At 41.6% G+C, this 14088-nt stretch overlaps 1 protein-coding gene and 1 long non-coding RNA gene across 5 annotated transcripts in view; one reads left to right on the top strand and one right to left on the bottom strand.

The window, feature by feature from the left end:
• Window positions 1-4896: 4896 nt before the first annotated feature.
• LOC138147762 (uncharacterized) lies at window positions 4897-7437 on the bottom strand. Its single transcript, XR_011164885.1, has 2 exons — window positions 7300-7437; window positions 4897-5136 (listed from the first exon to the last, which is right to left on the bottom strand). It is a non-coding gene; the product is annotated as an uncharacterized lncRNA (long non-coding RNA).
• ZDHHC14 (zinc finger DHHC-type palmitoyltransferase 14) overlaps window positions 5195-14088 on the top strand; it is a 359116-nt gene continuing 350222 nt past the window's right edge. For 3 of the 4 annotated variants that reach the window (XM_069070299.1, XM_069070301.1, XM_069070300.1), the window contains exon 1: window positions 5196-8638. In XM_069070299.1, the coding sequence (XP_068926400.1) occupies window positions 8394-8638 (245 nt within the window). In that variant the 5' untranslated portion in view covers window positions 5196-8393. Of the gene's footprint in view, window positions 8639-14088 lie in introns of all 4 variants that reach the window. The other variant, XM_069070302.1, reaches the window with a different exon arrangement.

The raw sequence follows: 14088 nt of genomic DNA on the forward strand, positions 1-14088 counted from the left end.
CCAAAGGCAAGGACAAAGGAGGGTGTGGGCCAGCCTTGGCCTTGATTACTTAATCAAGAGATTAAGTAAGAACAAAAGGGGTCGAAGGGTGTTGCCTAGGTGGAATGTGGGATAGGGGGAAGGGGCAGATCTCAAGGGCGGGGAAAGGACAAATCAAAGCTTCACAGACTGGCTCCACAAGTTGGTCCGACATAGACCCCTGGTACCCCATCAGAGCAACGTTTATTAAGTTTGTCATAATGAGTAAACTCTTAAGAAACCTCCATATCTGTGATGCTTGTACTGGGCAAGAGGGCCATAATCATCTGACAGAGTGAGTCTGCACTAGATAAGTGTCTGGCCTTCCCTTGGAGACAAGATGGGTCTGATGTACAGAAAGGTTATAGGAGGAATCTAGGGGAGAAGTTTGGGGAGGGTCTTCAGGAGGAGTCAAATGAGTTCAGACTCCAGTGATGAGAGATTAAGGGTAGGAGGTAGCTGGGGGCTCTACCAGGAGATGTGACAATGGAGGGTTTGGGAGAATCTAGAGTGGGAAGTTGCTGGACAAAGGAGGCCTAAGCTAGTAACTGAGGTTTGGGTTCAGCCTCAACAAAAGGCTTATGGCCTTAGGTAAATGCCTCATCAAATGGGGAGATTCTATCCGAGTTCCAGGAGGTTCCCAGAAGCCTGTACCTTATCACTGGGGCATTCCCACACCCTCCATGAGAGGATACCCCTTACATGTTGCCAAACAAAAGTTTATGCAAAGTAACTTTCTCTAGTTGACAGGAACTCATCAGTACTCCTTTCCCCTACTGCATTAGTGTACAAAAGAGGAAAGTAGTAGTCCTGTATAGTTCAAGGTGCCACAGTTGAGGGGTGGCTTCAGGAAAGGATGATCTTGAAAGGATGTCATGAAAATCAGCTGAAAGAAACCAGGAATTTTTAGCCTTTAGAGGAGCTGATTAGGGAAGTGCAGGGGGAAGTGAAAAAGAGTAACCATAATAACAACAGATAGCATTACTATAGTGCTTACTTTGTAGGAGGCACTGTGCTAAGTGCCTTCAAATATTATCTCATTTGAACCTCACAAAAACCCTGGGAGATAGGTACTATTATTATTTTTATTATCACCCCCATTCTACAAATGAGAAAACTGAGGGAAAAAGAGGTCGAGTAATTTGCCGATTTATAGTTAGTAAGTGTCTGAATCAGATTTGAACTCAGGTCTTACTAACCCTAGGCCCAACTCTATCGCTGTGCTATACACTATGAAAGACACAATTATCAGTCTACAAGTATTTGAAGGGCTAACATTTAGAGGGATCACACTTGTTCTTCTTGCACCTGGAAGGCAGAAGCAGGAGGCAGGAGTAGAAATTGGAAAGAATCTGGTTTAGGCTTCCTAAAATCTTCCTAATAATTAGATCTATGAAGAAGTGGAATGAGCTGCTAAGGGAGTTAAGGGCTTCCCCTCACTAAATTTCCTTTTCTTTTTTTGGAGAATTTGAATGAACACTTATTGCGGTGTTGTAGAGCGATTCTGGCAAAGGTATCCTGGGGATGCTACCTTTTGACTCTGAGATACTGTGAAAAAGAAGATGAGGGCCCTCCTTCACCTCTCACCTGGACTATTGCAATAATTGCCAGTTGATTTCTCTACTCTTAAGTCTCTCCCCTTTTCCAGTCCATCCCTACTAACTGTCAAAATGTTGTTCTTACAGCACAAGTTTGTTACCACCCTGCTGAACAAATGTCAGAAACCCTTTACTTCCTCAAGAATCAAATACAAGTTCCTCTGTTTGGAATTTAAGGCCCTTTACAACCTGGAACCAACCAATCGACCTTTCCAGCCTGTAAGATATTACTCCAGATATACAGGCCTCCTTCCTCTTCCTTGAATATGACAATCAATTTCCTGTTTCTGTGGCTTTACACAGACTGGCCCTCATGCCTGGAATGTATTTCCTCCTTACTCTTACTAGCTCTCTTCAAAAATTCAGCTCACAGGCTGCCTCCCTTATAAAAGACCTCTCTTGATCTGAGAGGTTCCCTGCCCAAGTGATCCTGTAGAGTATTTATTTTGCATAAACTTATTTGTATACATATTATCCCTCTTAATGGAATTTAAGTTCCTTAAGGACAAGGACTGTGTCATTTTTGTCCTTGCAAATCCCATCAACCCAGCGCAGTCATTTTTTTTAGTCATTTTCCACTGTGTTTCTGCCTCATGGTGACCTCATTTGGGTTTTCTTGACTAGGATATTGAAATGGTTTGCCATTTCCTTCTCCAGTTAATTTTTACAGACAAGGAAACAGAGTCAAACAGGGTTAAGTGACTTGCCCAGGATCACACAGCTACTAAGTGTCTGATGCCAGACTTGAACTCAGGAAGATGAGTCTTCCAGACTCCAAACTCAGCACTTCATCGACCATGCCACCTAACAGACCTTCAGTTCTTGTTTATAAACACTTACTGAATAATTTGTGAATGGAGAACCTAAACACCAAAAGTGAAGTTTGTGATTTTAAATAGCATTTAGCAAAACAATAGCAAAGGAGCCTAGACAGAATTCCAGGTAGTACAAAGAACTTGGAGATTGAGGGGGATGGAGTGGCAAGTGGAGGGGATAATTTTTAAAAGTAATTTTGATTAATGAAATTAGAGATATGACTATGATCAAGTCCCAAAACAAATCCAAGTCATGAGTTGAGGAATAAATCGTCTTTAATTAAGATAACAGAGTAGCAAATCCACCAGGATGTCCACTGGATTTTCTAACTCCAAGATCCATGATACCTTTAGGAGGAGAGGGGGAGGAGGCAGTATGAGATAGGATACCCTAGTGGCCCTCGGCAAGCCAGACCAGGAAAGTCACTTCATTCTGGCTGTTTTGCCCTTCATGCCATGATTCTCAATGGAGGGGAGCAAAGATACTAGAAATTGAGATCTCCATTGACCTGGGATCCCCCACAAGGCAAAATTTCTGAGTAGGGGGCCTAGGGTTAGGTTTGGTTCTATTTAATGAAGAGTAAGTTATCTTTAGAGTAGGAATGTAGGGACATTACTGATATTCTGACATTATAAGGATCATTTACATTACTGATATTCTGACATTATAAGGATCATTTAAGGGAGTGGCTGTTCATATTACATTTGGTATTAACAACGTCATTTATGTTACCAATTTCCTGTCATAAAAGATGCAAAATCAATGGCTCTAATATAAGTTCTTTAGATTCCTGTTTTGGAAAAGTACTTGCAGTGAATAAAATGAAAGCAATACTCACATACAAAAACTCATATTTAGGGCTTGCAGAGTACTTTGCTCACAACAACTTGTGAGATCACAGGTTCTGTAACAGGAAGGCCCTATAGTCCAGCACCCTCATTTTACAGACCAGGAAACTTAGGCTAAGATCACATAAGTAGTAGTTGTCAGTCAAGATTTGGAGTCAGAGTATCTGATGTACGGAAGAGATACAGGCTCTGGGAACCCCCTTGAGCTCCCCTTGAATCTTCCCACTTGAGACATTTGCCTGAGGCCATAAGCCTTTCACCAAAACTAGGCCCAAATCTCTGCTATGAGCCTAGAGCTCCATTGTCTAGCTACTCTCCACCCTTGATCCTCCCAAAATATTTATACACCCTTAAACTAGCCTAGCCCTCCATTGTCTGTCATCTCCAGGTAACCCCCATCTACTTTCCACCCTTACTCTAATTACTGGAGTCTGACCTCATTGGACTCCTTCTGAAGACCCTCCCCAATCTCATTACTGGAGTATGACCTCATTGGACTCCTCCTGAACACCCTCCCCAAACTCCTCCTTTAGACCACCCTTAAATCCTCCCACAACCTTTGTGTATACCAGACCCATCTTGCCTCCATGAAGGAGCTGTGAATTGTCTAGTGCAGACTTACTCTGTGTCAAATGATTCTGGCCCACTTGTCCAATACAAGTGTCCTAGATACCAAGTCTACCCATTAGGTGAACCTTTAGTAAACTTTGCTTTACTTTGACTGAGAGAACGCTTAAGTAGAATTCATTCTGAAAGACTTGGTATTTTGGGGTCTTGAACACCCGTAAATCTCAACATTTTGTGATTCCCTGACCTCTACAGTACCACAATGCCTAATTCAAGTATTATTATCCCTATATACTTTTTATAACTTATCGTCTCATAAAGTTACCCGGGAACTCAGAATTCTTAAAAAAAATGTTCAAACTTATTTTTATTTGCAATTTGGAAAAAAGAATATTATTTCAAAATGATATTTAAATAAAAAAAAGAAAGTTACCTGACACTTAGAGGTGAAATGATTTATCCAAGTCATACAGGGAGTAAGCATAAGAGGTAGGACTGCAACACAGGTCTTTATAACCGGAAATACAACCCCTTTATCCACCCCCACTGCACCAAGGAGGAAATTGAGGTTCAGGACTTGCCCGAGGTTCTATCACTTTAAAGTGATGGAGGCTGGTTTGAATTCCCTCTAAATTTGAATCACAAAGACTTTTTTCTAGAATTTCTACCCCTTAACCACTAATGCTAAATGGCTTTGTCATCATCCTGATTTTCATCATCATTTGTGACATAAAGTGTCTTTTAATTTTTAAAAATATTCATGTGTATAGATCCTGTAACTCCCAAATAATAAGAAAATGTATGTATATATGTATACACACACAGACTCTAATTTATTGAAGTCAATTCATATGCGTCCCAAGTAGGTGGCCTATTGACTGGAACTCTTCTTGGTGTGGATTAATGGACCTTTCCTCCTTCTTCCCTTCCTCCACCCCCACCCCAATCTTATTTCTTACTTTACTCAAGACCGGTAGCTAGGTCCCTCTCCTTCAAAAAGCTACTTCTTATCCCTCCTCCTCCCCCCTTCTTTCCCTTTCAAGGCCATATGTTACTGAATTTCTTATTTATTTATTTTTAAAAATTGAGTTACAAATTCTCTTCCTTCCTCTGGTCCCTCCCCTCTCCGTTCAGAAGGCAAACAATGTGATAGCGTTATAAATGTGAAGTCGGTTTTGCTGAATTTCTTGCCCCAGGCTATACTGTTCCCAATGTTAGGCTGGTTAGTCCGGGCACCTGCTGGAGTAGGTGGAGATTTGTTCCAGGTTTCCCAAATGGGATTATATTTTCTGAAAGAAACATTGTTACACATAATGTTAGAGTTTATAGTGTACAGTATTCTACATCCAGGACGTTAAAAGGCTAAATAAAGCTTTTATGAAGTGGCCAGGGAACCCAACAAATATAATATTGTTTCTATGGGAAAATATATTGAGTTCCAAACAACTAATAATTGCGTTTATGGGACATCTTTTGAGGAGTTGGGGAATGCCCATATTCTTCATGCTACATTTCCTAGGAACCTCAGGTCATTCAGTTTTAAGTAACCATTAACTGCTTAATCATCCCTACGGTCCCTCTGTTTTGCTTTGAAAAAACAACAACAACAAAAAAACCAAACAAAAAAACAAACCCCGCTCTTTTTTAATCTAATTCAATTTTTGTGTCTTTTCCCCATCAAAGAGTTTAACCAGATTAGAAAAGGACCTTTGTACATTTCATTTTCATTCTTAAAACCCGTCTGTTTTTTTTTTCTTTTTATAATCCAGGTGCTATTTGCCTTTTTTTTTTTTTTTATCACAACCATCTCTCAACTTTCCTTCTCATTTTTTCACCCATGGGAAATGAATCTCAAGACAGTCAAGCACTTTACTGTACCCACGAGGGGCAAGTCATACTTCAAACTCTTCCGAGGAGAATGCAATGTAGCAATTACTCGTCTCATTCTTGCTGCGAGGAATGCTGGGGTTTGTAGTCTTTATGTTCCCCAAGTCGCAATTTTTCGGGGCCGGAAGCAAAAGAACGAACTACAAATCCCAGATGGCCGAGAAAGGAAAGTGTAAACTAAGAGGTGGGAGGCGCAGAGGTCCCTTCCCTCTCTTCTCCACCCCCATCCTTTTATCTAAGTACGCATAGCTTTGCGAATTGTGGCAAGGTCTCCTACATCTCCCAGGCTCGCTTATTCGTCCAACCGAGTGACGGCAGCAAAGCGAGGGAAGAAGGAAAGGAGGAGGCGGAGAGAGAAAGAGAGACTAGCTCCTCCCGCTTCTTTTAATGTCAACTGGGGGAATGGGTTGATTTGACACATTCCCAGTTGCTGGGAGATTACCCGGTGGTTATTAGGCTGGGAAGTGGAGGGATGGATGGGCGTGAGAGGAGGGAAAGGGGAGGCAGTTCCCACTCCGGCTGCTGTAGGGACTCCACAAAGAAAGAAAGGAAGACAGACAGGAATAAAAGGAACAAAGACTGAGGTCTAATACTGGGGAATGAGGAGTAGAAAAAGAGGGAGAGCATGGCACAGATAGAGCTAATGATCACATAGAATCTATTATTTTGGGAGGGAAAAACAGAAGTCACTCCATTTCCCCTCCCTCCCTTCCCCCCTTCTCTCGTTCCCTGTGCCTGGAGAAAAGAGCCTGGAGTCTTTAGTGGCCAGAGAGAGGAGTGGGAGAGGCTAGTCTAGCAGAGACCTCTCCTTATAGAACTGGCTTCCTTGGTGAAAGAAAGAGGAAGCGAGCTTCCCTTGCTTTTTTGCCTCTACGATTCCGAGCATTGACTATCTCTTTAATTACCCCAATTCCCGGTCTCCCTCAGTGTATGGACGCCTCCCCCGTCTCAGATGAGGAACACGGGGACTATGTGCCCGTAAATGTCGTGGTAACGGCGGTGGGAGCTCCAGGAAGCAGCCTGGAGTATGAGGGGTGAGAGGACTGGATAAATCTTTGGCTTCCCCCCTCCCCCCGCCCCATTCCCCTAGAAGTCAAAAGAACTAGCTGAGTCTCTCGGTTAGCTTTTTTGCTTTTTAAAAAAATTTTTTGGTCCGGTGGCAGCTGTTGTCTGGAAGAAGAGGCTTCCCAGCAGGGAGGCTAACAGAAGTCTTTGCGCGTGTGTTGGGAGTGCAAGCTGCCTCGGGGGCGGCCGCCTAGCGCCGCTAGCTAGGGGTGTGACCTTTGCTTCTCCCGGGGGCGACGCAAGCTGAGGACCCCCCGCAGCTGCGCTTCAGTACCACCCTCAGCCCTGGAGCAAGGAGCAGTCGAGTGTGCTAGACCCTGAACAGAGAGGGAGTCCTGAAGTGATGGGGAGCAGCATGGGCAAGCCGATACCGGGGGAGCAGAGCACCAGCCCAGGGCAGGAGAGTTGCCCCATCTGAGGGGCTTAACCCCAGAGAAGGAGGAGAAAGAGGAGGAGCCCGGGGGTGCATAAGCAAACACTCCCGCCCCGCAAACGCTTACACCCATCGCCCACACCGGGGCCGCGAGGAGGCGGAAAATCCCTGAAGCGCCGGCCCGGGCTCCTTGCAGCAGGCACTGGGGAGAGAGCATTCGCAAACAAGTGTCTGTCGCGGTCTACCCGAGGCCCATCCCCGTTGGCGTCCCTCCCTCACTCTGGAGCAGGCTTTTATGGGGCAAGCGGAAGACATTCAGCCACTTGCCACACAATCCGCGAGCAGCCGCTGCCGAGATCTTGTCCTGCTCTTCCTAGTCCCGTAGTCCCAGCTCCGCCACGGCGGCGCTGGGTGTGGAAAAGTCCGCTTTGCAAATAGCTGGCCGGATCGGGGGGCTTTCAGCTGGACTAGTGCCTGGGCATTCAGAAGGATCTATACCGCTAAAAGCAACGTGGTTTTGTTTTGGATTTTCTTCTTGTTTCCCTCCCCCACCCCCGGGAAGCTTCGGGGGTGGCTCCAGCTACCTCCCCTTTTCTATCTTTCTCTCCCGGGAAGAGCTGCCTCCTGGAGAATGGATTATAATAAACCTAGCGAAGGGGAGAGGAGCAGCTAGCTCGCGAAGCTCTCTACGCGCCCTTAGCGGCTGCCTCTACAGTCGAGTTCAGAGCCCGCCACCCTAGACATCCCCCAGCAGGGGTCATCTGGAAGAGGGATTAAAAATCCACTACCAGTGCTGTGAGAGGGGCGCGGAGAGGAGAGCGAGTGCACTGTGTGGTGTGGTGTGGTATAGGCTGTGTGTGTGTGTGTTGGTGTTGGTGTATGTGAGCGTGCATGTTTTGTGTGTGGTGGAGGGTGTCATTTTTCCTTCATTGGGCTTAATTTCAAGACCCCTCCAACACGTGGTAGAATTGATTAATAATAGTGGGGTGGGGAGCTCCTTCCCTGAGGAACCTTTCTACTATGACAGCCTTGGTCTCCAAAGGGTTAACTTGGTCTACTTGGCAAAGTTATCACTGGAACGGTAACCTATTTGGGGAGTTTTAATTTGAGCTTGTGCTGGTGGCCAAGGGGCTCTAGAGAGTGGGGTTGTCTTGGTTAAGTGTTTGTGCTTTTTTGGGGGCCCGGTGGGGAGTTTGACCCCCCAATTGTCTACCCTCTTTGATGACTCCTGGAGGCGGTGGGCCCATGAAAGACTGCGAATACAGTCAGATCAGCACTCACAGCTCCTCTCCCATGGAGTCCCCCCATAAGAAAAAGAAGATCCCGGCCAGAAGGAAATGGGAGGTTTTCCCAGGAAGAAACAAATTCTTTTGTAATGGAAGGATCATGATGGCTCGGCAGACAGGCGTCTTCTACCTGACCCTTGTCCTCATCTTGGTCACTAGCGGACTCTTCTTCGCATTCGAGTAAGTGGACCATGCAAACCTATTCTCCCTCTCTGCCCCATGCTTCTCACTCCTCTCACCCTACCTCTTTTATTTACTTTCGTTTTCTAGAAGCTGTAGCTACTGTATATGTTATATAACCAATCGCTGTGGGAATTTTTTAGGTTTGTTTTTGGATCCACAGAAATAATACTCTCCTGTGGCAGGTTTCTGAGAACAGAGGGAGAGAGTGCAATGGGTACACACTTTGGTTAACTCCCTGTGGCTTTACTGTTCTCAGGATGAACAAGGATGGAGAGCCACTGGTAACTGACCCTTTACTTTTTTTAAGTTCAAGGAATTGGCCAACTATAAAAGTATTTAAAATGCACTTATAGGTGAATTGGGGCATTTTGTGGCACTCACTGAGCACCAAATCTGTGTTCTCCAAGAGCGAATGGAAGATTTTGCTATTTCAGGTATATAACTGCAACCAACCCATATGCATGTAGATGATTTTAGTTTTAATATTTGTTAAATGATAAGCCGTTTGACTAACAGTTTATTCACTCCTGTTTGTGAACAGTTTTTTTAAAAAACAGTTGCCTCCTCACTGATCAGTAGGTTTCAGAAACAAACCTTCTTCAGGAACAGGTGATTATAGAGACTTTAGGTCTATTCACGAGGATGAAACCGAATGGGAAACTTCTTATTCTAGAAACAGCCTGCCTGGACTTTGTGATTTGGTTTGGGAACAGAATGCATGTGGTTTGCTTACTATTTTCAGGAAAACCAGATTGGGCCAATTGCAACTCTGCCCTTGTGCCAGCTTACAGAAAGTCTTCTCATTTATTAATAGGTATTAGGTAAAACAGTTTAACTACACTACAGAACTATGATTATTATGGAGTACAGTAATATGAGGGTAGAATCTTAGATTGATCCTGAGATGATAGGAGGGCTCTTGGCCAGTTTGTGGTTATAGTGAATCCATCCATATGCATGTGTGTAAACAGAGATATAGATAGATTTTCTTTTAGCCTCAGCAGCTGAGCTACAATGCAAGCATGATGGTATTATTTCAGTAAGCACAGATTCTCAGTTGGATCAAGATTAATTAAATCAACAGTGTTTACTTTGGGCCCTGATAAGTAGAATGACTTTGTACCTCCTGTTTGTAAAATGTTGTCTAGAGTGCAAATGAATGATCTCTTGATAGGGCAGTAACCTTCATATAGAGACATCTAAATTACTGAGGTGAAATAATTTGTCTTTGAAATTTCTGCTAAGCTGAAAAAAAATTGTTTTTAAAGTAGTGCAGTTAAGATAGATTGCCACTACTACCCCTTCAACTTTTTCCTACCTACTCTCTCCACACCTACCCTCATCTTCAAAACAACAAAAAGTTCTCATTTAAACGAGTTTTCCAAATGTTTCCTTGGAGTATGGTATCTTTTTGAGAATAAGTAGTAGGAATGCTGTGGAGGACTGGTGGCATGTCTAGAAGATGCTGTGGCACAACTCATTAGAACCAAAGACTAGGGAGCTGTTCAGTTGTGATTCTGCTACTACCTTGTTAATCTTGGGATAGTTACTTAAAAAAAAAAAAACCAAAACAAACAGCAAAAAACAGCTTGTGAGAAAAAGAGCCATACACAGGGAAATTTATGAAAACTGCTGAGTGCTTTGAATTTAAGTTATAAGGAAGCAGCACATGGAAAGTAGAGATCCTCCATAATTCCATGGAAAAGTCATCTATTTGATAGATGGTCTATTGGACAGAGTTCATTGTTCTAATAACCTCTGTTTGAAGTTTGTCTGAAAGATCACCTGTATTTAAGACCGTGCATCAACAGATCTGTTTTGTGTAGGTTCATGGGAAAATGGACATGAGATCATCTTGGTTTTGGTTTTTTTTCACCCACTTTTCTGGCCATTCCCGAGTATATAGATTTGTTAATATGGTCACAAAGACCATATTGTTGAGATTTGTTCATGATCACATTTGATATGATATCACAAATATTTCATGTCATGCATACAAAAAAGCCCTATTATATGATTAGAGTCCCCAAGTTATTACTTACCAACTTTTCTTTTGCCCTCTTAAGCACAGCATAGCTGCTGTGAATTCATTGTCATTTCTTGATATATTTTCTCATACTGAAGGGTATGTTTTTTCCTAAGTAAAGAGTTCCCCATAGTCCTCACTAGCAGGTTGTTAGGGCTCTTGCTCTGCATCAGCATTGTGTTAACTGGTGGGTGTAGAAATGAAAGTGTATGCTGGGATTTTATTAGCTACTCTTTGCAGTAACATTTTAATACCAGCTATATGTCTGTGTATGTTCTTTCTGAGGTAGGTTGGGCAGATTTGAAAATCAAGGAACCAAGTCACTCATCCTTGAAATAATGGTACAGTTGAGAAGTGTTACTTTTGGAAAATACAGACTTTATTGAATTAAGATGGTCCATGGAAACTTTATTTTTCCACTAAGAATGTATACTTTCATATTCACTTATAGCCTCCTAATTACTAATGTCATAGTGAAATAAAATAACTTTGGCCAAATCAAATTCATAGGACTTGAAAGAACCAATTAATGATGCTGTGGAAGTGAAATATAGCAGTTATCTACAAGAATGTCCATACTACATATGAAAAGATGCTCAAGGTACCTACCTTTCATGCCTAGATATCTTTAACATTAATAGAATTCCACTGTACAGCATTAGACTCTGCCTGCCTTTAGCTATAGGGATGGAGATACCATTTTTTTTGGAGAAGGAAAGGCAAGGAAATTGGGGTTAAGTGACTTTTCCAAAGTCACACAGCTAGTAACTGTCAAGTGTCTGAGGCTGGATTTGAACTCTGGTCCTCCTGACTCTGGGGATGGTGCTCTATTCACTGTGCTACCTAGCTGCTTTGAGATACCAAATTTTTAAAAAAGGATGAGAAAACCAGAATTTGTAGCCACTTCACAAATTATTCTGCATCAAACTTCTTTGATCACTTAGTATTGCTACTTCTGCTAATCTCTATATCTTAAAACTGTTCAATTAGGTTTGATAGAAAGATTCGTTATTACTCAGCAAATAGTTCTGACAGTGAACTTCAGAAAGTACTTCTGGAAAACTGATAGCTCTTTTCACTAAGGTTACTTAGTATCATGAGTTAAGTATGGGAGAAGAGTCAGAATACTAGGTACAACTAAAGAAATCACAGATTGAATGAATGCAAAAGCATTTATTAAGCACTTGTCAGAAACTGGTCTAAGTTCTATGGATATAATAATAAAAAAAAATCTATAGTCCCAGCTCTCAAGGAGCTTAGATTTAGAGGTGGAAGTGATCTGAAAGATAATCTGCTCTTCACCTCTTCTTAATTTTAGTGGAGGAAATGGGAGGTCAGGAATAGTAAAGTGACTTACCCAAGGTCGCCTAGCTAGTAAGGGAAAGAGCCAGGATTCAAACCAAAGCTTTCTGACTTGTGAAACACACTGTCTAAAACGACATGTTCTTTTCCCAGAGTAAGGGCTTTTGTACAGGTGTGGAGAGCATAACTATATGAATTCATTCATGCTACCAATTTTACCAGGAAACATTAACTATAGTTCCACTATGCCTGAAAGAATAGCATTATTTACAGATATGATGGAGACACTTCAGTCATTTTCTAGGACATCCCCCCTCCACACAGAAAAAGATTGAGGAGGCCTTTTAAAAAGGCAATAATAAGAATCTCACCTCCTGTTTTTAGATTTGATAACGGATTCCCTGAGCTTCTTTCAAGGAGGGAAGGGCTGTTTACATTTCCCTTCCCACCCTCCCTCTGCCCCCCAAACAAAACAAAACATAGGGAGTGCTGATGAAATGTGACAGGATTGCAGAGATATAATCATAACTCTCTTTAAAAGGACATCTGAGAAAGCTGATTGTGTGGCCTGTCAGAGCACCTCACTGCTTCCCATTACTGCTAAGAGCCTCCAGACTCTCTCTGCAGCCTAGTCAGAAATGCAATTTGGAAAGAACAGTTGACATTATCTTTGTAGCATGATGAAAAGAGAAAATATGCTGGAAACAGTTTTGAGTCAGTGTCAATATAGTAATATGTGCACTTATGATACCTCCCCTCCCTTTCAACTGCCAATGCCCCACCCTTGCAATGATCTTTCATTTACACAGTATATATTTTGTATATAAATATATGTATGTGAGTGTGTGTACACGTTGTTTCCTCAATTGATAATTAGCTTCTTGGGGCCAGAAATTGTTTGATGTTTATCTTTTTTTTTTAACCCTAACTACTACACTACACAGTGACTGACACAGATGAGACATTTTATAAATGCTTATTTATTGATTCAATAGAAATAATGATGCATTTCAGAAGTAATTTAACTTGTGGTTCAGTTTCCTTGTTTATAAAGAATAGTTCTAAGATACAGAAATCATACTCTTAAGAAATCTATTTGTCTTAGAAAATAAAAATGATTTGAATATTTTTCCAACTAATGCTTTAAATGCCTACAATTGGATTTTAATAGATAGTATCCACCCAACTACAAAGATGGGGAAACTGAGGCAGAAATGGTAGTTTATTTCTCCAAAGTTATTCAACAAGCTAGTGCTGAAGCTGGAAAAGGACATAATTCTCATTTCTTTTGGAACTAAGTCCAGGGATCTCTCAATTTTTACTTTTTTTTTTTAACTGAATGTTTTAAAAATACAAAGTACCTTGTGGTATGTGTGTGTGTGTGTTTTTACACACTTATATAATAACCAACAACTAGGATAGTTTTCCATCCTTCATTTTCTTGACTTTTAACTCTACTTCCAGGTAAAACTCTTCTGATATTATTGATCATCAGTTTTATTTCTTTCTCTTTTAGCTGGCTAGGGTGGTGTTAGGTAATTATTTTTAGGCCATGTCTGCATAAACATTAAAACTCTTTATGCAGCATAAGGATGGATATAATTGTAGACAGTCATTTCTGTATAGCAGAATTACCATCTTCTGCCAAGAAAGTTTTGATTATAGGTTTTGTGGAAACTAGTCTATTCCACTGCAGTGGAAAATAATTGTCAAGAAAAGACACTTGTAATCATTGGAAATGTGTAAGTAACCTGGTTACTTATAGCAGTTTTAAAATAGGAACTTAAATGAAACATTAGTTTGTGTTCAGATTTGGTTTAGAGGGTATTTTGATGGTTCTATTCATAAGTTTTGGAAAATATGTAGTCTTGGTTCCAGTTCAAAACTCTTTTCTATGATTTCATGCATTTTTTTTTTTAGGTCAAATTCTTTTTGAATCAGATGTTCTTCCATTTTCCCACTTCCTTCTTCATCCTTCCTTGCTTTCCTCTACTCTCTTCCTGTGAGGAAATACCTTTTATTTGTTTTGGGATTTTTGTCATCACTTTAGAGGACTGACTTGGCAGGACATTTCTTACACACTAATTCAGCAGCTACCATCAAGTGATGGCTTGTTATA

Source organism: Petaurus breviceps, unplaced genomic scaffold, assembly GCF_028583685.1.
Source record: "Petaurus breviceps papuanus isolate PSGF00001 unplaced genomic scaffold, PetGlider_PUasm1.0 90808, whole genome shotgun sequence".
NCBI classification, from domain to species: domain Eukaryota; kingdom Metazoa; phylum Chordata; class Mammalia; order Diprotodontia; family Petauridae; genus Petaurus; species Petaurus breviceps.